The 25,987-nt window shown below is 38.8% G+C and overlaps 1 protein-coding gene across 2 annotated transcripts; it reads left to right on the plus strand.

Annotated features, from left to right (window-relative positions):
• Positions 1 to 73: 73 nt before the first annotated feature.
• On the plus strand, positions 74 to 25,468 carry ATP1B3 (ATPase Na+/K+ transporting subunit beta 3). Of its 2 annotated transcripts, XM_042042062.1 has the most exons (8): positions 74 to 348; positions 7,885 to 8,013; positions 12,197 to 12,304; positions 13,815 to 14,002; positions 14,736 to 14,786; positions 15,353 to 15,379; positions 19,847 to 19,933; positions 23,152 to 25,468. In XM_042042062.1, the coding sequence occupies exons 1-8, from the start codon at positions 240 to 242 to the stop codon at positions 23,320 to 23,322; spliced, it is 870 nt and encodes a 289-aa protein (XP_041897996.1). In that variant the 5' UTR covers positions 74 to 239; the 3' UTR covers positions 23,323 to 25,468. The 2 variants fall into 2 exon arrangements, with proteins under 2 accessions (XP_041897996.1, XP_041897997.1); XM_042042063.1 differs by lacking the exon at positions 15,353 to 15,379.
• The last annotated feature ends 519 nt before the right edge of the window (positions 25,469 to 25,987 follow it).

Genomic DNA, 25,987 nt, shown 5'->3' on the forward strand with positions numbered 1-25,987 from the left:
GCGCGGCGGCCGGGGACCGGCTGTGGGCGGAGCGCTGCGGGGCCCGCCCTGCGCGGGGGCGGGCAGAGGGAAGGAGGGCGGGATTGGGGAAGGTCTCGGCGGGCCCGGCCCCCGCCCCTCTCCCGCCGGGCGCCGCGGCCGCAGTTACTTAGCGGTTGGGAGCGGGCGCTGGTTGCGGCTTTCTGTGCCGGGGAGGCTCTGCCGCCGGGGTGCGCGACGCAGCCGCTCCTTGCCTCGCCATGTCTAAGGAAACGAAGAAGCCCTTCCGCCAGAGCATGGCCGAGTGGCGTCAGTTCATCTACAATCCCAACAGCGGCGAGTTCCTGGGGCGCACGGCGAAGAGCTGGGGTAAGGGGCTGCCGCGGGGGACAAGGGCGGGGCGAGCCGCCGGAGAAACCGAGGGGTGGCGGGGAACGGGGCCGAGCGCGAGAGGTGGGGGCGCGGGGGCGGGATGCGGGAGGGCCCCCCGCGGGGAAGAGGGGACGGGCTGGAGGGCCCCCCGCGGGGAAGAGGGGACGGGATGCGGGAGGGTCTCCGGGGGCATGCGGGGGCAGCGCGCGCCAGGTGAGGCGGCCCGCGCGGCCGCGGCGGCGCACGCGCCCCGGTGCCCGTTACAACTGCTGGTCTAAAAATAGCTCCGTTCGTGACAGCAGGGGCGCGGGTCGGGGGAAAGGGGAGTTCCCGGGGTGCGTCCCGAGCTGACTCAGCGCCCGCCCCGCAACCGGTACGGGCCCGCGGGCTCCTTTCCCGCCCGCTCTGCCGGGGGCGCCGCGGGGGCGCCGCGGTGCGGTCGTGACGGGCTTCCGCCGCGAGGTGCGGGGCGGCCCCGCCCGCGGCATCACCCGCACCGTCCGCAGCCTGCGCGTGCCGGGGCAGCTCCCCCACTCCAGCCGTTCCCGACGCCACCCCCCCCGCTTCTCCCCCCCCCCCCCGTGTTCCAGCGGCGCAGGGAATCCAGAATGAATGAGCGCGAATTGCCTTTGTACTTGTAGCTGCAGGTCGGGGAGGGAGAGCAAAGGAAAATCCCCCACACCCCCCACCCCCCCCCCCCGCCGCGCCCCCCCCCGAGCCCCAATTCCAGAAAGTGATCGTTGTGTGTGGTTGTGCGTCATTGTGCTAAATTTGTTCCAGCGTAGGGCTTCTGGGCCTTTTATTTTCTTAAAGGAAGCTTTAAATGAAGGCTCTCCAGTAAAGCCTGTGAAGGCAGTGTTTGTTTTCCTGTTTTCAGGTAGTCCTCCTATCACTTTCCTCTGAGCTGGAAAGCATGTTATCGTAATGCGGTTGCTTCCAATAAAAATATTTGGATTTTCCGAGTGTGTTTTCTCATATTAAACAGTTGTACAAATGCTTAATATTAGGATGTTTCTTCAGCCCTCATGGGACATATTTACTGACTTCAGAAAATGCTGCGTCTCCTCCCAAAACTTGGATGTAGTTGGAATACTTAATAGTTGTGCTTGCAAAACCAACAAGAATCTCAGCGTGGTGTAAAGGAACAGGCCAATACATCCTTGGCCTTGACGCGATCTCAATGAATACTGATGTTGAAATAGTGAGGAGGAGCTTTAAGTGGACTGTGCATGGGGTGTACTTTCTCTGCCGTGCCAGTGTCTCCTGTCTGTCAGGAGAGGGCCCGAGCTCTGACAGGAGTTCCCCTCCATTCAGATGGAAATAAGAGCTTGCAGCTACTCTGCCAGTTGAATAGCAAAGGATAGGAAATTTCCACTATGCTGTTGTCTAGTGATCTTTCTGTACAGGCAGGTTTCCTCAAGTGCGTGGGCTGGGTGTGTGGATTGCAGAAGTCTGGCTGTGTCATGAGTCTGAGCAGCACAGACTGTAGATATGTTAGAAATAGCTTGCAAGGTTTTTTTTAAAAAAAAGGTGAAGATAAAACCATCTCCTCTGTTTAAACCTATCTAGTAGGATAAGTCACTTAGGATGTTACTAGTCCGTGTTAGACCAAGGCCAACAACATTTGAAATTGAGATTAATTAGTTGGTGACTGAGTTTCTACAGCTGTTGATAAAAGATTCTTTTGAGAAAGTATCTGTAGACATTTTGAATAATATTACTTTGTGTAGGTAAGTCAAGTAATTTTACTTCATTAAGAAATTTTATTTAGTAGTTTAGGTGATTGGCATGTGGTTACTGCTATATACCATTTCCTCAGCCTGGACATTAGGAAGTGAATGTTCAGTAACACCATAAATTTTCAGTGTATTTTTTCATCAATATTTGTTTGTTTTGGCATTCCATAATTAACATACCGTGCTTATTTAATTTAATCATTGTCTGACTGATTTGGGGCATGGTGTGTGGCTTTTTGTTTGGTTTTACTTTTTAATGCCAGGTTACTAATTGGGTGGCTCTGTTGGCACAGGAGAATATGCAGGGTTTGGTCTCCTGCTCTTACTGTAGAGGTGAGGTGTGAGCTTAGAGCTCTCTCACCTACTACTGTTCCTTCCCTGTTGCTGGTCTCTCGGCTGAAAGGCGAGGGAGGACGTTGGAGAGGACAGCTCTGGTTGCTAGTCTGCTGGGTTGTCGTGTCCCCAAGGGCAGCACCATGAGAATTCAGCTGGCTCTGATTCTTCTGTGCGTATTTCTCTTGTCTCAAGACAGCTTCCTCACAGAAATAAGACACAAGCAGTAGAGAAGCTGTTAAATAATTATTCACAGTATGTGCGTGTTTTGCCCTAGTCTGACACAGTCCCGGGGGTTTATGTAAATTGCAACAGCAAGGCAGCAATTCTCTGTGTATCCCAGGGCTATGGCGTTGGAGTACTCCTCTATCTGCCATTTCCACATCAGGACTTGTGAAAAGATCAAACACAAGCGGCTCCTATACTCATTTGTCATGAGGCTGCATTTTAGAGTTTGATAAAGAATTGCCTTTTACAGCTTGGTGAAAACCCTGTAATATGTCTCCTCCTGTGGAAAAAAATTAGAGACTTTCGCTTAATTGTTTTGCAGGCTTGTGGGGTACTTCAGTTTGAATCTTTCACAACTTGATATCCAAACCTACACACACTCCCCCCCAAACTCTTCTATTTTTAATTATTTGGCATAATCATTTCTTGTATTAAAGAGACAAAATACTGGGAAAAACTCCTGACTGGAGGCTGTGGTGTTGTCAGCAGCAAGGCATGAGGGGATGCCGATAGTCCTTGAAGAGGTGATGGGAAGGAGGGTGGGTCCTGGGGTACACCCAACTTTTAATCGGGTAGAGCAGAGAAAGGAGGATTCGGCAGGCTGCTGGGTGGGGCCTTCCCGCAAGCAGAAAGATCAGCATCTGTCTCTGCCTGTAATGGCAAGGTGCTGTGTCTGCCTAGAGTTAGAGCAAGAATGGAGTGAGATCATCATGAAAGTCCTGTAATGAGATGCTCACTGCACACTCAGTGCACTGTCTTACAAGATAGTTAATTCTTTTAATACAAAGTTACAGGAAAATAATTTGTACCCAAAAAAAGGGCAGTATATAGACTGTAGCCGTACTTTGTCTCTCGTCACACTAGATGTCATGTCAAGTGTATTTAAGTCTTTCCGTAAAGCTGTGTTGTGTCAGGGTGTTTGAGGCAGAGGTAGCATTGTCTTGAAGTACATAGAAGTTTGGACCTACTGAATTTTCTTTTGAATGCTTAGTTGTATCCTTTGGTGCTCAGATGTGTTTGTAATTACAAACAAACAAAAACCCCACCAACAAAACCCAACACCTTATTTTTAGGAGAGCTTTCCACCATGTCAATGGAATTACACTCTTGTTGGCTGCCATAACAAAGGATCCAGCTTTGCTTCTTTTTTTTGTCTTCACTCAGTTCCTGGTTGAACATACAGTGCTGTCAGAGTTTTAACTGCTTTTCTGACGTGGTTATTCTGTCGTCTTTATTGGTGTTTTCAGAGGGATTTATTGACATTTAGCTTTCTTCATGAGTGGTGTAATATTAAACATTCTGGCATCACTGTCTGCCACTGCAGTAGAGTATTTTATTTTCCTTGGTATAGATCATGCTGAAAAAAGGCATCTTGTCTTGTTACAGGTATCAGTACGCTCTAGTAGTACAGTAAGTGTATTTTGGGGAGGGTGTTCTAAATGCTTAATCATGACATTAGACACTGGCTTTTGTGACTCTTTGCAAGTGTTGCATTTGACAGTTTTTATTGTCTCCTGAGGTGTAGCCATGTTCTTTGTGGAGCCCTGGCTTATTGTGACATAAAATGTGACATGGGACTGAGGTTATATTTCTTCCAAGACTTTCTCTTCCTCCCTCTGGTGTCATCCAGATCTGGAGAACAATAATTCTTGAGCGTGCAAGAAGTAAGGTTGAAACATGATTAGTGATTATTTCATTTCAACTCCTTGATTTTCCTGGCACTGGTAGTAGTCAGTAGGAATATGGGTGGGTGTTTAAATCCCACTCATTAAAGGTGTAGGATAATCATGCAGGTGGTACGATCAATGCAGCATGGAATCCAACAAACTATAAAAACAGCATTTCATTTTTATTGTTGCAGGTAATGTTGAATAATTGCTCCCCTGTTTGTGGGAGTGTTTATATTGATACCTGTATATAGCAACTATGCATTACATACAGGTAGAGCCAGTCTGGTTTATGCCAGAATGACAAGCTTTTTATTGCTTTTGCCATGTAAAGTTTGGAAAGCTTGTATTCTTCATGGAAATGATGGCCCGGTATGTGATATCTTGCATTCACCAGAGTCAGAAATTCTAATTTTCATAGTGGAGAAGTGTTTTGATTCCTGCAAATGAATTCCAGCTAATGACAATATCAACATGTTGGTTCAGAAATTGCAGTTTTCCAGATTTGACTTGCTTGTTGATGTGGTTAGGATATGAAGAAGTGTTTTTGGTACTGTGATGCCCTGCAAAAAGAAAAACAAACCAAAACAACTAGGTAAATTGTAGCAAAATTTTGGGTTTGAGTTTTTCTTGTTCTATAGTTTTGGTGTACAAGATGTTCTACAACAATTGAATTGGGTTGCATGTTAGATGTGGAAGCTGTACTTTGCTTGGAGGAAATATGGAGGATAGCTTTTCACTGTTACTTGGGTGCATCTTGTTTCCTGACGAGAAACCCAGTGTTATGTGAAGTTATTTTGGCAGAGTTTCTTGACAGGTTATGGCTTGCTCCCTGTGATTAGCTAAGGATAATTAGTACAAATAGGCTCACAAAGAGCAGCTTACTCAGTTTGGGGCTGTTGGAAGTTGCAGAGGGGATTTTTGTTGGTTTTTTTTCCCCTCCTTTTAATGTGGCAAAGTATCGTAAATGGGTCAGTTTAGTGGTCAGCATTCTGCAGTGCATTTACAAGCTATATTAAAACAAAGATTAAAAATAATCTGTGTGTGAGCACGCATGTGCTTTGCTGGGCTGGGGGAGGCTAGCAGAACTTCAGGGCTGTGAATAGAAACAGCCTTTCCAGCCACGTTCCTGCTGCATCTCCCCAGTGGTTGGGATGCTGCTGGGAGGGACTGGGGAAGATGCTGTTGGCACTGCAGTCTCCACCACAGGGTTGCGATGACTGTATTACCCCTGTACTGGTGCTCCCTAAAGGGCATGAGAGCTCCCCAGTTCTGCTCTGCTGCTGCCCTTGGTGGGGAAGGGGCTCCAGCCCTGCCAGCCCCACTGGAGTGAAGGGCTGTGGAGGAGGGTAGGACACTAATGACCCAGTGGGGGAGAGCTGCCCCTTCTGGGACCTGCTCTTCAGGGTCAGTTCTGAGACCAGGAATACTGGTGATGGGGTAGTGTTGGCCCAAAGTGGGACTGTTCTTAGGGCCTTGTCTGCTTAGCACTGCACACCACTGTGCTCTTACTGCCTGTGTTATGCTCATCAGTTTGTTCTTTTCTCAATGAAGTTTAGCATATTGTTTTAGAAGTTCAAATACAAGTGTATTCTGAAATAATTTCCCTGATTTTCTTGCTTTTACACTACTTGCCACAGTAGCTGCTTGTCTTGTCTTACATGTCAAATTCTTCTGCTCCGTTGGGACTGTTTGGTGACTGTCTTGGTCACTTGATGAAAAGTATACTTTCTAGACAGTTTGATGAAAGTGTATCCAATAGCTGATTAACTTGTATGGATCAAAATAGGAGCTGACCAGGCGTTTTGTAAGGGAGCTTTTTTGTTTGGTTGGTTTTGTAATACCCGGAATACATTGGATATTAATCAGAGGATCCTTGTTCTGCTTTGAATTAAGTTAATGCAATTATAAGCTTGTAGGTAAAACAAATTGCTGCTGTGCCAAGTACAGATGCAACTTTTATAATGGCTTTCGTTGACTAGTATTTCTACTATTAGTTTTCATGTTTTCTTTTTAGCAGCTAAATAGCTTCTAAATAACCTTAGCAATCATTTACAATAGATGTCCAGCTGTCTTGTTCATTATAGAGTAATCTTGTTTGTGTTTACATGCTTTGCTACTTCTAATCGCTTCATAGAATCTTACATCTTGGTGGTTTCAAGTGTATTTTAAATATCTGATCACTTTCAGATTATTGCAGATTGGTAGGTAACTTCCTCAACATGTGAAATTGAAAACTAAAATCAAACCAAAAATCCGCTAACATTCAGTTGGTTGCTGTCAAGAACTTTACTTACAGTAAAGAATTTGGAAACCACGTCATTATTTTAATGGATGTACACAGAATTCTTTTGGGAGAAGTAAAACGGGTACTTCGATTTTTAGCAGTCACGGGTTTCTGGGGACCATACTACTACCCTAGAGACTATTTCAGTGCAAAGTGCAAACATGGTTTCTGGGACAGGAGCCAGGGCTTAGGCTTCCTTCTGTCGTGTCCAGTGGACAGTGCACAGCACTGGGGTGCAGTCGTGTTTGCTTTTGCTCTTTCCTTTTCTGTGAAAGGTTAAAAAATTCTGCACTTGATTCTCTCACGTAATCAAGTGTCAGTGGTAGGATGTTGCATAATCGTTTTGGTGTGCTTTTCGTCATACCCGAGTTAGATCTCTGGCTTCCAATAGCATCCTTACAGCTAGAATATCCAATAAAAATTGAATTTGTGTCAACATTTGGTTACGTTTTTGAATTACAAAGGTTTTAATGATGGCTCTCAGTCCAAGCATCCAATCTCCTCAGTACTTTTAATAGCTGACATTCTTTTTTGACAAAGTCTCTGCATGTGTCCTCAAGTCTCAGTCTTAAAACAGAATCCCACACACTTTTTTAGGTGGATATTGAATGTTCAGTTAGCAAAACAAGTTGAAGCTGGTAACAGCTGTGTAATTGGTGAATTCAGTGGGGTTGCTGGATTGCCAAGGTAGATTGGTAAAACAGGTGTGTGTGTTAGGTTGGATAAGTCTGAGGAGAAGGCTTGGTTTGTTTTCAAAAGAATGTGGCAGAAAGCATTTTCACCTTGAGAAGTATCTTGTAACAGGACATATGTGAAGGACTGCTCTGTGTGGTGTTCCCTCAAATATCAACTATGTTATTAAAGTGCCAATTGCTTCCTCCCTGGTCTGGATCCAGTGTAATAATTTTATCTTTTCCCTCAGTTCTTTCATCTTCCCAACAACCAGATACAAAGCTAAAATTCCTGTAAACAAGTAAAACTTTATTTTTTTTCTAATGCACTGCTTAATCATCTTTGCCAGCTTTCCTGTATAGCCGAAAGAGTGGTTTTTAATGCTTCTCTTTTAAAAATAGAGATGCCAAAATGCCCTATAAGCTTTAAGAATCAGAAAGTATTAAGAAAACCTTTTTGTATGCACGATTGTGCACTGTGCATTACATATGTATGCTAGAGGTGTATTTATGACTACAAACATTGTATTGCTAATTTCTCATTTTGATTTTCAAAATAGGTAATGGAATTAGATGAAATGAAAATAGTAATTTTAGCTTTTTCTTTGCAGGATTGATCTTGCTATTCTATCTGGTATTCTATGGCTTCCTAGCAGCACTCTTCACGTTCACAATGTGGGTTATGCTTCAGACACTGAGCAGTGATATACCGAAATATCGTGACCGGATTTCTAGTCCAGGTAACGCTGTATTTATTTTTTCATAAACTTCTGTCTGGTTTAAGAACTGGGTTTTGTTTGAGAACTTGTTTGAAGTATGAGCTACTTGTGGGAAACCGTGATCATTATTCAGTTACTTGGAGGTTGCAAAGGTAAAACTTGGTGTGAGGCTAGTTATATATGTTTATAGCATAATTTCAGGCAGTACATTTTTGTGTGTATGTACTAACTTTAGCTGTTTTTTCCTCTAAGCTCCTGTCAGTTGAATTTGTCATGTCGACCACAATTTTGCCTGCAGATCTATACAACATGCTGATGTCGAAGTGCATTTATAATTTAATTGAATTGCTTTAAGGATACTCTAAACCAGTTCTCTTGGATGAGATGGAAGGCCACCTTGATTAGTGTTTGATACTTTGCGGAAGGTACAGGAAGGCTGTACTATGGGTGTGATCTGCTCAAGAGCATGTAAGGACTGTGGGACAGAGGCCTTTGCAGAGTTTTTATAACAGTATTAGGTAGTTTCCAACTGACATGGAATGTCTGTGGATTTCAGGGATTGTTTACCTGTTATGTAGGGATCCACTAGAGAGAGGGTCCTGTTTTATGATGAAGTGAAGTCCATGTAACACGTAGCTGCCACTAAAAGTGGTATCTTGCTTCCTGTAACTATTGCTTCCTTTGTGTACTGCCCACCCATCCCACTGTTGGCTGCTTCAAGGAACTATATGTTAAAAAAAACCAACCTGTGCAAATAAGAATGAGTAATAAAGTGGTTGTCTTCCCCAATATAATAATTCGGTGGAAGTGAGACAGCATTATTTTTTAAAACACTTTTTCCTTTTGTTGAACGCAAAGCTCTTAAAATTGAGCATTATCTTGCAGCTGTTTCCTCTCTTAAGATGGTACAGTAATCTTTGTGTGAGCAAGTTGCAGTGGGGCCAGTGTGATGAACGTCTCTGGATTCTGAACAGAATTCTTTTTGGTATAGTGTTCTGGCCTGCTCTAATAAGTGTCATATTGTAAAGGATTTTGAGGATATGTGCTGGTTTTTTCAATCTAAGAATGGGCTAGATGCTGAAAAATATAAATAAGAAAAAAAAAGAGAAGAAAAATAAATGAGGAGAAAAAAGGTGGCTTAGTTGACCATTTCTCCCCATTTCCATTGTGTCTGTTGTGGAAGTCAAAAGTGTCATAGTGGATGGATCTGTGGGTAACTGTGGCTTAATGCTAGGCTACTAGGCTACTACTTAATGCTAGTGACATTTCTTCTCTCTTGCAGTTCAGGGTATTAATTTTCCTTGGCTCTGAAATAAGTCATAAGGGATGCTTGTTTTTAAAAGTATGTATGCCACAATTAGTTTTTAATTGAAGAATTCCTGTAACATTTCTGAATTAAATCTCTTTATTAACCATGTCTTTAGTAACTCATACATTAATCAGATTGCTTGTTTCTGTTTTAATGTTTCTCCTTAACTGTGTCGTTTTTCATTTGCAGTGAGACATGTAATGTTGCTGGCTGTAAACTTAAATTCTTTAAAAAAAAAAAATCTACACACAAAACCTGGATGCCGTAGGTCAGAGGTTCTCTTATGTTAAACATACTTGGAAATCTCATAATTGATTTATTTTATAATTGATATTTGACTTTGTACACTGGGGTATAATAGTATAAATCAAATCCAGATGATTTTAAAACCTTTTTTTTAAAATCCCTCCTGGAATGGTAATATAATGTAATCTCTTTTACAATCCTAGATGTGATCCTATGCTGAGGCTGTTAATTCTGTTCCGCTAGAAGAGCTCAAATCCTGCATCTCTCACAGTCTATGCATTGGTCCTTCAAATAGCTTTTTTCTGTAGAATTTACACCATAGTTTTTAGGCAGACTGTAATCCACTGGAAGTGGAGCAGTCCTCTCCTTGTAGGATGTTTCTGACATTCCCCTGAAGCACTAAATCTTAATTATTTTTTCATTCACATGATTTTTTCATTCACTGATGACTAATTAAGTTATTTTATCATATTCCCTTTGAAAAATACAATTTAAGTCTTCCATTTACATTATAATTCTGTAGATAATAATCTCGTATCCTCTAAAAGTTCTTAATGTGTAAAACCCCTTCAGTAATTTTTCAGCCCTACTACTAATTACGTTTTATTTTGCTGAATCCAAGTTTAGTGTGAAGGCCAGAAAATGACTGTAATGGTGCAAAGTAATCTGCAGTCAAAATAGTATTTGTAGTTTTATATGGACTGTCAGTCATTAAGGCCTTTACTTCTGGCTTCCATGGAAATAATTTAACTGCTGTTATTGCAAAAAAGAGGATTTATGATTTATTGGGAATCCTACAAAAGACCTAGAATAAAAACCATTAAATTACATCTGGGGTTTTTTTAAAAGCTAAAAGATGTTTGTCTCTGATGAATTTCTAGTATAGATCTTTATTACTTGCGAGTTGCAAGTAGCAAGTATTTGTAAATAATTTTTGCCTTTGGATGAGAAGCTTGGCCATTTCTGTAGGCAAATCCTTAATAGGCCTGGGCTACTTAATTACACTTTTGATATGCTTTCAAAACCTTACTGTGGTGGTAAACTACAGTAATCTAACTTTATCTTCCCATTGCAGTCTTACTTTCTTAAATTTTTTTTTTTTTAATATAAAGGCCTGGTTTGAATATTTTTTTGAGATTTTTGTTTTCTGCCTTAAATTTAATTCATTTGGGAATCTAGTTTTAATTGGTTTTGCCAGAGGATAGGAAAACTACATGGCATCCTAAGGTGATACAATCAGTTGCTGTGTAATTGGAGCTTCTTCCTTTATGCCAAATTTGACTTTGATCAAACAATTTTAATATTCTAACTTAGAAGAAAATGAATCTGATAAAATATAGGTTGGGTTTGGGATTTTTTGTATTTGTTTGGTTTTGGTTTGTTTGGTTTTTTTTCTTTCGTGGAACTGCAATGTCCATTCTCAGCTGTACTGAAGAGACAGATGCATGGATGCTCACCTGTTAATCACAACTGCAGCATTTTTATCTGTGCTAATTATTTATATTAAATAAGAGTTGCCTTAAGGTAGTGCGAATAAAACAATCAGTTATACACCCTTTTTTGAACAGATTTAATCTCTGCTGCAATATCTGGTGGTGTAATGCTGTTTCATCTGCTACTGAAGCTGTGATGAGTAATAGAAGCATCAGGTGCCTGTGTTAGTGACAGCTCCCGGTGGCACAGGCTGTGTGTATTAGTGTGCCTTTTGCTTTTACCTGCTCCAGAGAAATCTCTTAAGATTGAACTCTGCACCTTTCTGGGCCGTATGCTGGGAAGCAGGGGCAGTTCAGCTCTCAAGAGGGCCCTACTCCATGTGTGCCTTGTCCGTCCTTCAGCTGAGGCTGGATTCAGCTTTTGGTGATCCATGTCCTCATACCTCCTGCAGCTCTGGCTCCTGGCTGTGGGTGGTTCCTGCCCCAGTGCTCCCAGCCAGCAGCCAGAAGGAGCTGGAGTTCCCACAGGGAATGCTGGTGCTGTGGGGGCCAGGAGGCAGCTCTGGAGTATTCATGGTCCCCAGGCCTGGCTGAGCCGTGCCCCTGTGGCTGTGTGAAGTGTCTTGCATTCTCCATGGAACAGGTGGCACCTAAACTTTGTTTGAGGAGTTGGAGAAGAAGACTGAAAACTAACTTGACTTACCTGTTTCGAGTGGGGTAACTTTCAAGCCAGCTTTATGCATAATCAAATTTTTAAAAATATTTTTTCTGTTTCTATGAAAATAGTACAATCATAGCTTCATTCTGTATTGCCTAAAGCTTTGACCCATTGCTTGAACTGAAGGTTTTCTGGGTGTGCTTTTGGGTATTTTTTCAATTACTTTTTAAGCTTAATTTACTGAGTGTGGAAAGTGGATCAGTAAAAATCTTTGATTGAAAGTGATTAATTTGCTGATTTTGCTTTTCCTAATCGCTTGGGTTTGGTTTGTGAATTGCAGTTATACACTGGGTTAGATTTAAATGTTAATTAATGTAATGCTGATTTTGATAACTGGCTTCAAACACAAAGTACCTTCCAGTACTGTGGAATATAGGGGTAACATTAATGTTTCTTTACAGATAGACATTTTCCAATTTATGGATATTTGAGATGGGGTTAGAGTGGTGTAGGAAAGATAAGTTGCTTAGTTCCTAACTTGAACTTTTTATTTTTAAGGACTTATGATTTCACCAAAGCCAGACACTGCATTGGAATTTTACTTTAACAAGAGTGACAGCCAATCGTATTCAGAATATGTTGCTACACTTCAAAACTTCCTTGAATGTAAGTAAGTTACTTACAATTGCCCAAGTAATTTAGGAGTCTTAATCTTGAGTGCATTATTTTATTTCTTGCTTGTAGTTACTGATTGCTAATGGAGACTAATTCAAGTTCAGGGTTACTGTAGATATGTGTGTTATAAAAGTCTATATGTTACAGAAAAAGGTAAATATAATGCCTGTATTGGACAGGAAGCCTGAGCATGAGGAATATTGCAGTACACAATGGAGAGTTTTGGGTGATGTGGTTATTTAAATACTGTAAGATGTAGCAGTTGCATATGCCAAAAGAATTAAATGTAAAATAACATAGGTTTTGTATTTGGAGACAATGTTTATCAAGACTTATCTTAGTCTTAATCTAAATGATTTGGTGACTGAGAATACTTCAGTCAGGAGAACTTGAGTGTCTCTTCAAAAAATTAGGCACACAAAGATTAAATTAATTGCATTTTATTGATTTTTCACTCTGATACACAGTATTTACAGGCAGAAATATTAAAACATTGAATTTAGAACATGGACAAAAGGTAACAGGATAAGTCTGAAGGATGGCAAAATCACTAGTTTGTCATATTTTATTTATGTGCCTGTATGTACACTTATTCTAATAATATGGAAATCAATTGAAAATATTAGTAAGTTTAACCCCTCAAAAGTTGTAAGTCAGAATGAAGAAGGTGCTGCGAAATCTCACCTGTGTGCATGAGTTGCTTTGTTACAGCAATACTTGAATCTCTCCATATTCATAGTTTTGGTGCCTACTAAAAGCTTCTATGAGTAGGCTTTTCTTTCAGAGCTCTGCCAAGGGTTCCTGGGAGGAATGCTGCATTTCATGACTACCTGCCTCTCCTGCAGGAGAGGGTCTTACATCGAGGATGAACTTCCCTTTCTCCATTTTACCTTTTTAGCCGGGAGCTGGGGTGTAAGGGAGGGGAAGAAACTACAAAGTATCTTAAATGGGAATAGTTTAGCATTTGTGACAGTGTGATCTGTGCACATCAGAAACACAAGAAAGTGAGAAACAACTTGGGATGTTATTATAAGATAAATTATACTACCTGATATAAATGTAGAAGCAATTTAATATTAGTTATTGAAATACTTTTAAGTTTTCCTGTGTATTTGTAAAAGAAACATATGCAAAGGGAAAACTGGTTGAGTTCCCAGGTAAAAACTCGATTGTTTATATTTTAATACATTATTATCTTAGAATATATGGTTAGTTTATGTGCAGGAATTAATGAAGTTGTGATTATTGTTCCAATTTAAAAAGCAGGAAAGTATTAATTCTTCTGTAATACTCTTATTTTTTCGTTCAAGTACACTGCTACTTCTCTATAGGCTTTGAAAAAGTGTTAAGATGGATGTAAGAGACATAGTGCTCTGAAAATACTTCTTTGAGAAAAACTCCTAGGGAAATAACACTATAATTATTTATGTAGGCATATGCAGGTTTTGGCTACTTATATGCTTTATATACCATTGATTTACAAGCTATTTCTGTTTTATAGCATATAATGATTCAAAGCAGTCCCAAAACATAGACTGTACACGGGGAAAGATCTTTGATCAGAATGATGCTGCTGTTAAAAAGGCTTGTCGATTTAACCTCTCTGAGCTTGGACAATGCTCTGGGAAGGAAGATACAAATTTTGGCTATTCTAGAGGAACTCCCTGTGTGCTTGTGAAAATGAACAGAGTAAGTGCCTACTTGTTTTTAAATTCTTAGTACAAGTGCTTCAAACTACTGCTGTATGAAGAAATGACTGTGGAAAGGACTGACATATGTGTTCAGTTTGCTTCTCAAGATATCTGCATTTCTAGAACAGTGTAATTTACTGAAACATTGAGCAATTTCAGAGAGTAATATGAAGTGACCTTTTTGAGCATTCTAATACTTACAGGTATTGGCTTTGACTGCCTGCATCAAAATATCTGAATCCTGTTTTCAGAAGTGCATTGTTCTTAGCTTTTGCTTACTGTTCTGTGAAACAGATTCTAGACCACTCTGCAAAGTGTGTTTTACTTCATGTCTGTGTTCCAGAACTCTTAACTAGAATGTAATGCATTCTGTAACTCCTAAACTATGAAAGGTGATGAAAACTCTACTAAGTATTTGACTTCTCAATGATGTTATGTGTTACTTGAATTGCTAACTGGTTTGAGCCATTGAAGTTACATGCTAAATGTAACATAAGAAAGCAGTACTTTCTGTGACTACTGTAACTATTTGAGTTGACCTGAGTAAACTATTTAACTTAACAATACTTTAAATCTTAGTTCTAATTTAAAATTATGTTTAGATAAAAATGACACTGAATAGATTTATTCCCTGTATGAACTCATATTTAGTGAGGGAAAAGTTCAGATTCAGCCTGTAAAACTGGAAAGGGGAAAAAGGTCTGTAAATATTTTAACTTTGTCTCTTTTAGGTAATTGGATTAAAGCCTGAAGGAGAGCCACATATACAGTGTACCCCTAAGGTCAGTTCAGGATGTAAGAAATAAATGTGTTTTTTATTTTCCTTGTGATTAGGATGAATAATGAAGTAGTTTATTTCACTCTCTTCCCTTCTTCTTAGAGACTTTGTATTTTTGTTTGTTTTTTTCATCTTACTGTATGTCTAATTTAGTTTTAGTGTCTTTTAATTTCTTCTGTGTACTTACAGAAGTTTTTTGGTTGTTCTTTCATCTTCAGATGTGTTTGAGCTACCTGACTTGGTTTAGAGCTGAGGAAAATGCATACATGTGTATTTGTGGTCTTGTTTGTTTATTTATTGTGAGTTATATTTTGTTTTCCCATTTCATAACCTATATTTTTATTTTTTCTCCATGCTGCAAGTGCACCTTAGACAATTTTATAAATGATGGGTAAGAAAACTGCGTGTGGAAACTAATGTTACCGCTCAAATAAAAGTTGCCTTCAAATCAAGTATAAACTACTTATAATAAGAGCTAATCTTTGCATATTTGTTATGTACCAATGGATTTACACAGAATGTTTTATTGCAATTATAATAATTACTTTGACTTATGGGTGTTTTTCCTAGACTGCTTGGGGAGCAGTGAAACCGTTGGTAAGTTTGCGGCTTGAGCAAGGGGCAGAGTCCTGGCTTTTAGCTTCTGGTCACTGATAAAAGTGTAGGCTGGGAAACATCAGCAGTTAATGAGACAAACACTTCTAAGGGTTTCTGCCTTCATCCTAGATACCTGTGGTAGGCATAGATTTTAATACTTGATTTTTGTGGAGTCTTTGAAAGTCTTGATCTCTCCATGACAGTCCATTGCAAGCAAAGGTGATTTCTCCTTTTACTTGAGATTACTTACTTGAATTACTTACTTGAATTCTTTGCTTCCATTCACAAAAACCCACATTGTTCTCTTGAACAGAATAAAGCAATTAAGCTCCTTCTACTTCTACTAGTACTTTTTTTTCTTTGATGTATCTACTTCAATTTTTTTTTTTTTTTCCAATGTGATATCCCAAACTGGGCTGAAGTTTGCCTCTAGCTGAGATATCGTTAATGATAGCATTTCTCCCCTTATGAACACACTGGAAGCAGGGTGAATTTGCTGTTTGTAATACATTGAGTCTGTATTTTCATTGTTTTACTATTTAAATCCTCCCTCTGGTTATTTCCCAGTCTGTATCTGTAGATGTAATTTCTCAAAGTTCACAGCTTTGAATTTCATATGGCTATTTTTGGCCCCTCCTCTGTCGTTTTTCGTGATCATTTTAAAGGGATCAAATTCTCTCAAGTGTTTTGCACTTCTTAGCTTGGTGCCATCAATGAATGAACTTGGGTTTGCATCTCAAGTCCTTATTGAAACACTGAATAGGGTCCAGGGCAATCATCATCATTTCCACCAGAAATGCCTTGTGATGTGTTGAGAACAAGTAATATATAAAATATTGATGGTAAGGCTGTTTTTTGATTGTATTTCTTCACCTTTCTTCTGTGGATGCTCTATGAGACAGTAGTAAAAACTATACTAAGCAGATGATACCCTCTTAACAGGTTTCACGAGCAAAAGAGTTAAGTTTGATAACAACTTGGTTGATCATGGTGGGGTTTTTTGCTATTTTTTTACGGTGGAAATAAATTGTGTGTTTTCTTGCATCCTTTTTCTATAAGTACAAAGTTCTGCTACCATATACAGTTAGTATTTTTCTGATCTACACAAGTGTGATGGGTTTGAATTTTAAAATTATTAATCTTATTAGTTCTTTAGTGACTTCCAGGGACGTATTTGTCAGGCTTTGCTACTTTGAATGCATCTTTTTTATCTCTACTAGCCTATTGTAACCCTAGCTCATAATGATTTACTTGCTTAGGAAAGCTTAGAATTCCAATTAGAATTCATCCTGTAGCTTAGGAAAGCTTAGAATTTACTTGCTTAAGAAAGCTTAGAATACCAGTTAGAATTCATCCTGTAGATTTACTGTTTACTGATTTTTATTTTGCTTTCATCTCTGTTTTTAAGTATTTCTTACAATTAAGAGTCACAGAGTGGATAAGGTTGGAAGGGACCACAGTGGTCATCTGGTCCCACCTCCCTGCTCAAGCAGGGTTATCCTAGAGCCCATGGCACAAGGTTGTGTCCAGACAGTTCTGGAATATCTCCAGTGAGGTAGACTCCACGCACTCTCTGGGCAACCTGTTCCAGTGCCCAGTCACTGCACAGAAAAAAGGTTCTTCCTCATGTCCAGATGGAACTTCTGTGCATCAATCCTACATATACTGAGAGCGATTTGGGGAAGTGTGTGCCTGGACTTAACGCCATCTGACTTTTAAATGGTATTTTTGCTTTTACAAGTCTCTCAAATACAAAATTAAGTTAGTAGCTTTTGTCTGCACATCCTGCCAGTCTTGGCCACCTGAAGCATCATTTAAGTTTTTCAGTGTGGAGTTTATGTTCTTCAGGCATTCTCCTGTAAGGTGATTCTTCTTTCTTCTCTCTGCACTTCTTCTGTGTTTTTTTTTTTTAAATTGAAAAATTTTAGATGGGTGATTTCAGTCAGAACACTTATACCTGGGGATGCTTCCCCCTCTGCCCTGATGTAGTTGAAGCTGTCATCACTGTAATTTCTGTAGATCAGGGAAGTGAGTGTTTGCAGTGTCAGACACTCCTTACAACTGGTTCTTTCTCCTGCACCCTGGAGGAGCTAATCTGCTGTAGTCTTGAGAATCTCCACAAAGAGAAACAAACCAACAAAAGATTCTGTCTCCAAGAAGTTTGAAGATCAGCATTTTAGGTCTTTAGTTTGGGGCCAGAGTTGTGCAGTTTCATACGTGCTAGAACATCTTGCAGCAGTATTCCTTTCAAGTTAAAACAACCTTTACTGAAAATTGGTAGATTTGATTTTTTTTTTATTTTCAACTAGAGAAAAGAAAAAAAGCCGTAATTCCAAACCACATATTTTTCTACTGCTTAATGACCATCTTGACTTTGTGTTAGGTATCACTTTCTAGTTGACAAGAATGAAGAATGGCTGTATGAATGACACTATGTGCCTTGCTTTTGTCAACATACTCAGGATCTGAGTTAACTTGCTTTTTGTGACAGAAGTCTCTGTTGTTTAACAGTTTCTACTAATGGACACTGCTCTTTATCTTCTCCATTTCTTCTCAAGCGCCTATAGAGCATTCCTGCCCAAATTCTTTCCTTGGGTCTTTGTATATTATTTCAACATATGGTAAATTCTTCTTTCTAAACTACAGTTTTAATAAAGACCCAGTTAGTGAGGTGTAAGTCTCTGTCAGTGCAGTTTTGGGGACATGCCTGCCCAGCTAAGTTGTCAGATTTTTAGCTTTGCTGACTGTCAGCAGCTCTTTGTGGAAACTAAATGATAAGCAGAAAAAGTGACACTCACTAATGGACTGATTCTTGAAGTTCTTCAGCAAATGGAGCTTGTTTAGGTGTTTTTTGGTTTGCTTTTATTTAATTGTGTAGGGACATTAATTAGGATTGTTTATTCAAGAAAATCTGCAACCCCCCCAGCTGTTGCATTAGATAGGCAGCTGCATGCCTTAGAACCTCCCTGCTATTGCACTGGTAGCCTAATGCATATATTTGTATAGTCATGACTGCATGCATGCCTTGTATTAAGCTGCTCCAGAAAGCACTACTCTATTTACCTTGCCTATGTTATTCCATATGCTGATTATTTAACCATTATTTCAGCAACATATTTGAGAAGGGAGTATTTTCAGCTGCATGAGCTTTAAATAAAATAAAGAATAATGCTGAAAATCAACATATTTCTGCTTAATAGTTATATTTGCAAGCTCAAGGTCCAAAATACTTAATAAACATATATTGAAGAATTCCAATCATTTAGACTGCAAAGGAATGAGAATGTGGCCATATCCTAAAAAAAAATTTATGTTCTTTTGAGGAGGTGAAAAGAAGGTAGCCTTGAGCTGTGGCTTGTTCTTAAATATGTTTTGATCTTACTGCAATTGTCTCCTGAACTTTGTAGGGTATCTGTTTAAAATTATAGCTGTTGAATATGGTAATAGAGAAAAAACAATGAACCTTGCTAATACACTTTGAACTTGTGAATTACATGGAACAAGCAGTGAATGTTCTGAACTTACATTTAACATTTTGGGGGGTTGTTTTAATGACATTTCCCTTGGTTATGGCAATATATTTAATTTATTACAGAAAGTCACATTAGATGTGGGCATTTCCTAGTGGTTTGAATTTCCAGTAGTTTGATATTCTGCTAGGATATACAGTCTTGAAGAATATTGTATGTAGGGAGAGGTGTTTATATACTGCTTTACTGATAGCCTGTGTGTGGACAGCTCAGTCATATATACATATTTTGTATATTTTATGTATTGAGTGACTCCTAATTCAGAAATAGGCTGCAGCTTTATAGGTAGCTGCTACTTATTCCAGGATTTGGGGTTGCAGGGGCCAGTTGAATGATATGGCCTGCATCTGTATATATCGCTCCTCTGAGGTGGTGATGACACACCTCCAGCAACATCACCATTTTAAACTTGAGTTTCTTCTTAGGTGGCCTGTATTTGAAGGATGGAGGGCACCTAATGTTAGGAGTAACACTATTGCAGAAAGGTGTCTGTGGTTCTCTGTGAAGGCTTGTATCATTGCAAGCTTGAGAGGCTTAAAAACCTGGCTTTAAACAGCACATGGTTCACCAAAATGCACAGGCTTGCTTGGGGATACTTGGGATTTTAGTTATATATGGAGGGGTTTGGGTTGTTGAATTACTCATTACAATGAATATACTCTTCCCCCTTCCTCATTTCTTTGACTCATAAGTATGAAGGCAAGCTGTCTTTGACTTGATTGCTAATTTATGTGATACTGATAATCCTTACTGCAGCAGATGTGTGCAGCATGTGACTGCCAAAAGAAATCTGTTCTGAATTATTCTATGAGTTTGTAGGTCAGTTGCCCTTTTTTACGTATCTTGCACTTTATCATTGGGTTATAATTTTAGTTTTGGGTTCATTTTTATGCAAGCAAATGTTAACTTCTACTTTTGTTGCTGTCTCAAATTATAGGAAGAAGGCATGGTTCAGATAAATTATTTTCCTCCTAATGGCGCCATGGACTTGATGTACTTCCCATACTATGGGAAAAGCTTGCATGTAAGTATCCCTTAATGATGGTCTTCACTTTGTCAGTGTTTTGTTTCTGTGTGTATTTACAGTTGCTAGTAGCAGATTAATTCTGAAGTTTGAACTTTGTAATGAGGTACTGCTAAGGAATATTGCACATGCAGACGTTTCACAGCTCTCTAGACTGGAAACGTGCTTTGGCAGACATGAACAAACTGGGCATTGTCCTAATGAAGGAGTGGCTGTATACCAGCAGTCTTGAGAGTGGCTGCTCTTTTTTCCTCACTGAAATCTTTTGGAGTCTTTTTGAATGCTGGGAAAGGCAGGAAAAGTAAACTGGGTCTTTATATTACAATACACTTTCCAATAGCTCCTTGGTGTTTCTGTATAGGATATTAAGTTTGTAAGTCCTTATGGTGCTGATTATATTTCTTTGTGGCTCTGCATGTTGTGTTTTCTGTTTGGCCCGTTTTATGAAGAAGGACTTCAAGGTAGCAGATAGGTTTAGGGTTTTTTTAAATTATTGTTGTAAAAACCCTAAACTCACTACTTTATGAACACAGAATACATAGAATTAAACTCCAGTTTCTTTTGAAACTTGAATTTAATTAATTTTTATATTTTCTTGCATCAGTTTGTGCTCACTGTATGCAGAAAATCTGTACCTTCTGTAAAATATAAAATTATATTGCCTCATACTGACAAGGTTATTTAGTCTAACAAACACTGTTTACCACTGAAGATAAAGGTACTTTTTAAAGCATAAATCTATTAGATCCATAGTGTGCTATGGTGGGTGGTTGTAATTTCACCAAAGTGATTTTTGTATTAAATTACTCCTTTGTCAGTTATTTTTCCAGTGTAGCCTGTACTTGCAGCAGTTTCATAACCTTTTTTATCTTCCCATGGCTTTTACTAATGAGGAAGGAGTTTCTTTTCCTTCAACATTTGCTTTCATGTTACTTAGAGGTAGATCTGTATTTTCCATTTTGTTGCCATCTTGTGAATTGGTACCCCATCTATTCACTTAGATATGCAAACTAGAGGGGAGATTGCCTGTGCTTCCAACAGCTGGAGTCAGTACAGACTCTATCCTATTCTTGGAATGAAAGAATGGGGAAGGAGAGCACTGCTTCCCTAAGAAATGCAAAATACAGCATCTGTGAACCTTGACATGTCAAGATCCAGTCTGTACCAAGGACAGGATGAAGAACTTTACTAACAAAATTCCCATCTTGCTGCAATACTGATGGAAAATGAAAGATTATGAAAATACAGTAATGAAGACAGGCAAAACACAGGGCTATTCCTTGCTTGAATTAGGTGATTAAGAACAATCTTTTTTTAATTCTTTTTTTTCCCCACCCAGTTTGTGGTTCATTGTCCTTTTGTGTTCACTTTGTCCTGTGGAATGGAGGCTATGGTGTAGGGATTCTTGCTTATGTGAAGGCCTAATTATTGTAACATTAGCATACTGAGAAAAACAAGAGGCAGTAAAAAGAGTTTTGAGAAGTTTTTGACTAGGTCTCAAGGGTCTGGATTGATTTCTTGGCTGTGCAACGGATTTTTTTATATCAGTGTGGAACTGTTAAATTACTTTATTCTGTAAAGGAGTTAAGATTTGAATAAACTTCCTTCTCTTGTTCAGGTAGGAGCCAGAAAAGTACTAATATCTACAATTTTGTGGTCCGGGATGGTTATTTGTCTTTTGCTGCTTGGTACAATGAGCCCAACTCTCTGACCTTGGAGAATGTTCCCTTTTTTAGATGATCTGACATAGTTAATGGGGATGCTGCCTCTCTTCCCTCCTCCTCCAAATTTTATACTGAGTAAAAGTCTATTCTGGTATCATCTCTTTTCAAAAACATCATAGAAATTTGCGTACCCCTTTGGAAAAACCTTGATGGTGAGACGACTTCTCTCCCTGAGGAAACATGGGAATTTTAGTTCTGATTTTAGAAAACTCGAGGTGTGTTATCACCATTACAACTGGAAAGTTTTTGAGGGAGCCTTGCCTAGCTGCATTTCCTCCCTCCCAGTCTGAAGTTTATTGGGAGCACAGGAAAATTTCTGATGTGATAAAACCACTATCCAATGAAAGCAGTTGCTTCAATCTATTTCTTACTAGTACTTCACATTAAAGATTTTAGCACATCTACTTCCATCACATCATTCTTTGTAAATGAGACTTTCGAGTCTTATGTAGTGTGTTCTTTGCTGGAGAAGATAGCCTAAAAACAACAGAAATGTATTAAAGTGTCTTCTAAGTTAATGAGGTGGGAAAAAATCTTAACACAAAATTTTGTTCAGTTAAAATTTAAGGTTTATACTTACATAATACTGTAGTGTTGTATTTAGTCCACCGATGTACATGAAAATACCTGGAAAATAATTTTGCTTAATCAGCAGTCAACAGTACTGACCTAAAAATATTAATAAATTATGGAAATACTTAATGAATGTTGCATAAAATGCTGCCTTAACGGTGTATAATAAGTTCCTATTTAATTCACAGGCACTTTACAAGAGAATGAAAGTTGTCCTTATTGAATTGGATGTGAGGTACAATATTGGGTTGACAAAAGAAAAGAATTGATTCTCCTCTCATTCTTAAATTTTAATTTTTCTTATAGTCACCAATTCTAATTTCTCCACTAAATGTGACTGATCAGGAAGGATACTGTCAGGATGTTCAAGGAAAGGTTTCTGTGTGAAGCTGTTAAACACGTAATACCTTTCAGAATGGTTTGTTGCTGAACAAGTAAATGGGATAGGGAAGAAGGGAAGCTGGTTTATTAGTATTTGTTGAGTCATGCTTTTGGACAAAAAACCCCACTGTAAACCCTGCTAAAAAAGTTAGATTCTGTAGCAGATTACACCCACCGTGCCAAACCAAACCCAAAACAAGCAGAGGGACAATAGAACAGGTTGGAAGACACTCATTTCTGAGGTTGTTTCATTGAAGGTTTGTAGAAAAATTTGACCTAATGTAATAGAAAGGGGTAAAGTCATATGCCTCTTGAAGACACTGTCTGAGACTCAAATTATGTTGAATATGTTAAGAAATGGTATGAAGAATGTATTTCTTACCTGGAAAAAAAAAGTGTCTTACATGAGTCAGATTGGGCTTTGAAAAGTTGGGTTCTTAATTAGCTTTTTTTCTTAACTGTTCTGATAGATTACATGTTAATTTAATGCTAACTTACTCTGGTCTCTCAAATATTTTTCCCCATCTTTCTGTTTACTAGGCTCACTATTTACAGCCTCTAGTGGCTGTTCAACTAGTAATTACCGCCAACAGTACCAAAGAAGAAATAGCAATTGAGTGTAAGATCCTGGGCTCACCTAATTTAAAAAATCAAGATGACCGTGACAAGTTTCTGGGACGAATTGCCTTCAAAGTCCAGATGTTTGAATAGCTGGAGTAAATACTCTCCACAAAGTAAATGTTGTGTTGTCTGTTTTGTATCAGCTGGACATGCCATTCTAGGATATGAGACCACCTTGAAGAATGTTAAGGTGGCTTATGGCGTTCAGGGTAGCATAATAATATGCTTCCAAATTGTATGTTTAAATTCCCTTAAAATAAACGCCTATCCTGCTTTTTGCCTGCCCCGTTGGAACAGTGTACAGACTATAGTTATGTCATAGGGACCTGTAAATAGCTGTTTTCAAACACATAATAATGGTGACCTTTGTCCTGTTCTAAAATGTGGTTTTTATCCTCCAAGTGAGTGTCTCAAGCTTAATGTGCTGTGCTCTGTAAATATTGTATTGATTTAACACTGGTTTAACTGTCATATCTCAATGCTGACACAGTTAGAGGGATAAATAATAAATGGTACCTGATTGACCTAGTGATTTCTTTGTAAGAGTAAACACCTCCAACATAAATTGTGTGTATGGGAGTGGGTGGGTCAGTGGATGGATGGCTGTGTGGAGATGCCTTAAATTGTAGACTGGGTGGCATGGGAGAACTGAAGTGGATTTTAAAAGCTGGTATGGATATCTGAAAGTAAGTGCTCAACTAGTACTTTCTTGTGCTTGTCACTGTGCAAGTATTGTGTACATGTAATACTTGGTATAGAGTTTGGTGTTCTAGCTGAGGAATTGAACCTTTCTTTGTGTTGTTAATTGCTTGTAATATGTGGAGCACAAATAAAATCTATATAATATTTTAAAACTTTTTAGTTCAGAAATATCAATAGAAAACAATTTAAATAGTTTAGGATCCTGGTAAAAGTTGTACAACAGAGCTGCTTGAAAGAAGTGGCCTCACTATTGTGGGAATAGGCTTTGATTTTCCAATTTAAAAATTTCCAGAAGAACCTCTGTTTAAGAAAAAAAAAAGAAAAAGAAAGGATTGTCTTGATTAAACATTCCTGTTTAATTTATATATCTGTTTTGTTGCATCATTTTAACATCTCACATCTTCATCTGCTCTTTCATCTTGAACTTTCTATGTATTTCATTATCATCTATTTAGAAAATTGGTGTCATCAACTGCTTTATAGAAATACCCTGTTGACTTGGGGTTAATTATTTTCAGTGTAACTTAAAAGAGCAGTTGCTAAAATGACTACAACCAGACTGGTTTACTTGTGACTGCTGCTCAGTTTGAACCAGGCTGAGCCATGCTCTTGGGCTATGACTTGGGCAGTTGAACTGACATGCAATTTATGTTACTCTTCCCCAAGATTTTTGTTTTGTTCTGTCTTGAGGGGGGGGAGTGGTTTGAGCACATGGTTCACATTCTGATGTCTTCTCAATATTAAAGACCACAGCAAACCTGCATTTGTGTAAATACATGTATGTTGTGCTAGTTAGGCCCGAAGTTGTTACTTAACAACTTTTATACCTAATTATTACAGTGGTTTTTAATATTTTATTTAAACAAACTAAATGAAGGATTTCTAAAATTCAAGATCCAGTCTTAATGCCCTGCTTTAAGTTTGGGGCCAGTCTAAGCCACATTAGTGAAAAACAGCTGTGCAAGCCTACACTGATGCACAGTTGGAGGAAGCTGCTCTTAATGGGACTTGAACAGTGTCTTAAACCTCATTAAAAATAGATTTATATTGATCTCATACCATTCAGCATGCTTTTTGTTGTCTACAAAAGGAAGTTGTTGTTCTTACAATATGCAATGAATATTTTTGTAATAATGGCATGCATTAATACTGAATGAGATGTTCTTTCAAAATACTCCATTACTAATGTTTTAAATGATGCACTTTCAGAGCTGGGATACCTGGCTTCTTGAAGATATGAATAATTCCTTCTCTGTATTAATACTGCCTGAAAGTATTTTAATAGTTGTGAGGGACCTTAAGTGTAGATGTTGCATCTGACAATGAAAAGGATTAGCTTCATGTAAAAACTTCTCACATTTGTGTTCACTTAGGAATGGTAAGAAGTTCTGGAGAAACACTCAGTTTTCAAATGAGTTTGTTTTTTGCAACAATTATCTTTTGATTTATCTTGTCTGTAGACAGAGCATGAAATGGCAACTTTTCACCAGCACTTTTCAGACAGGTAAAACTCAATAAACTCCTCTTCTCTGTAGATTCTGTGCAAGTGTTGGTTTATTTTTTTTTTTTTTTTTAAATTTAAACGTGTAAAGCTTATCAGTTGGGGGAGGGGAGGAGGAGAAAGGAAAAAAAACCTAGTACTTTTGAAAGGGTTCAGCTATCAAAATAAGCATGTAAAATGTATGTGGGTAGAAAGTATAGTGTTAAGCTATTTAATCAAATTGAACTATTTCTCATTTTTATTTCTATATCTTGAGTAGGTAAATGATACAGCAATTATCTGTAAACAGGTGTGCAGACTATTAGGATAGGATAAAATTACTGTTTTCCTTCATATGAACTTTAGAGTAAAGGTTCCTCAGCCTTCGTTTTCAATTATGAATAAAGATTTAAATTTACTACCATGTTACCAGAAATCTGAAATGCTTAACTTTTATACTGGTAAATTCTTACTAGGTAACTTCTAGTGCCCTCAAATCTGGAACAAGGACTTTTCATTTCAAACCTGTGCAATTGCCAGTGTGTGTCCACATCAGCTGAGGTACCTTCTCCT

The sequence above is a fragment of the Corvus kubaryi genome, unplaced genomic scaffold (genome assembly GCF_017639235.1).
Source record: "Corvus kubaryi isolate FWS band 111438036 unplaced genomic scaffold, C.kubaryi_AGA036_p1.0 37397, whole genome shotgun sequence".
Lineage (NCBI taxonomy): Eukaryota > Metazoa > Chordata > Aves > Passeriformes > Corvidae > Corvus > Corvus kubaryi.

Excerpts from the sequence above, each read along its gene's own strand:
- ATP1B3 (XM_042042062.1), top strand. The coding sequence starts at position 240 with ATGTCTAAGGAAACGAAGAAGCCCTTCCGCCAGAGCATGGCCGAGTGG. Across the intron at positions 12,305-13,814 it reads ACTTCAAAACTTCCTTGAAT|CATATAATGATTCAAAGCAG; the intron begins GTAAGTAAGTTA and ends TCTGTTTTATAG. Across the intron at positions 15,380-19,846 it reads GGGGAGCAGTGAAACCGTTG|GAAGAAGGCATGGTTCAGAT; the intron begins GTAAGTTTGCGG and ends CTCAAATTATAG.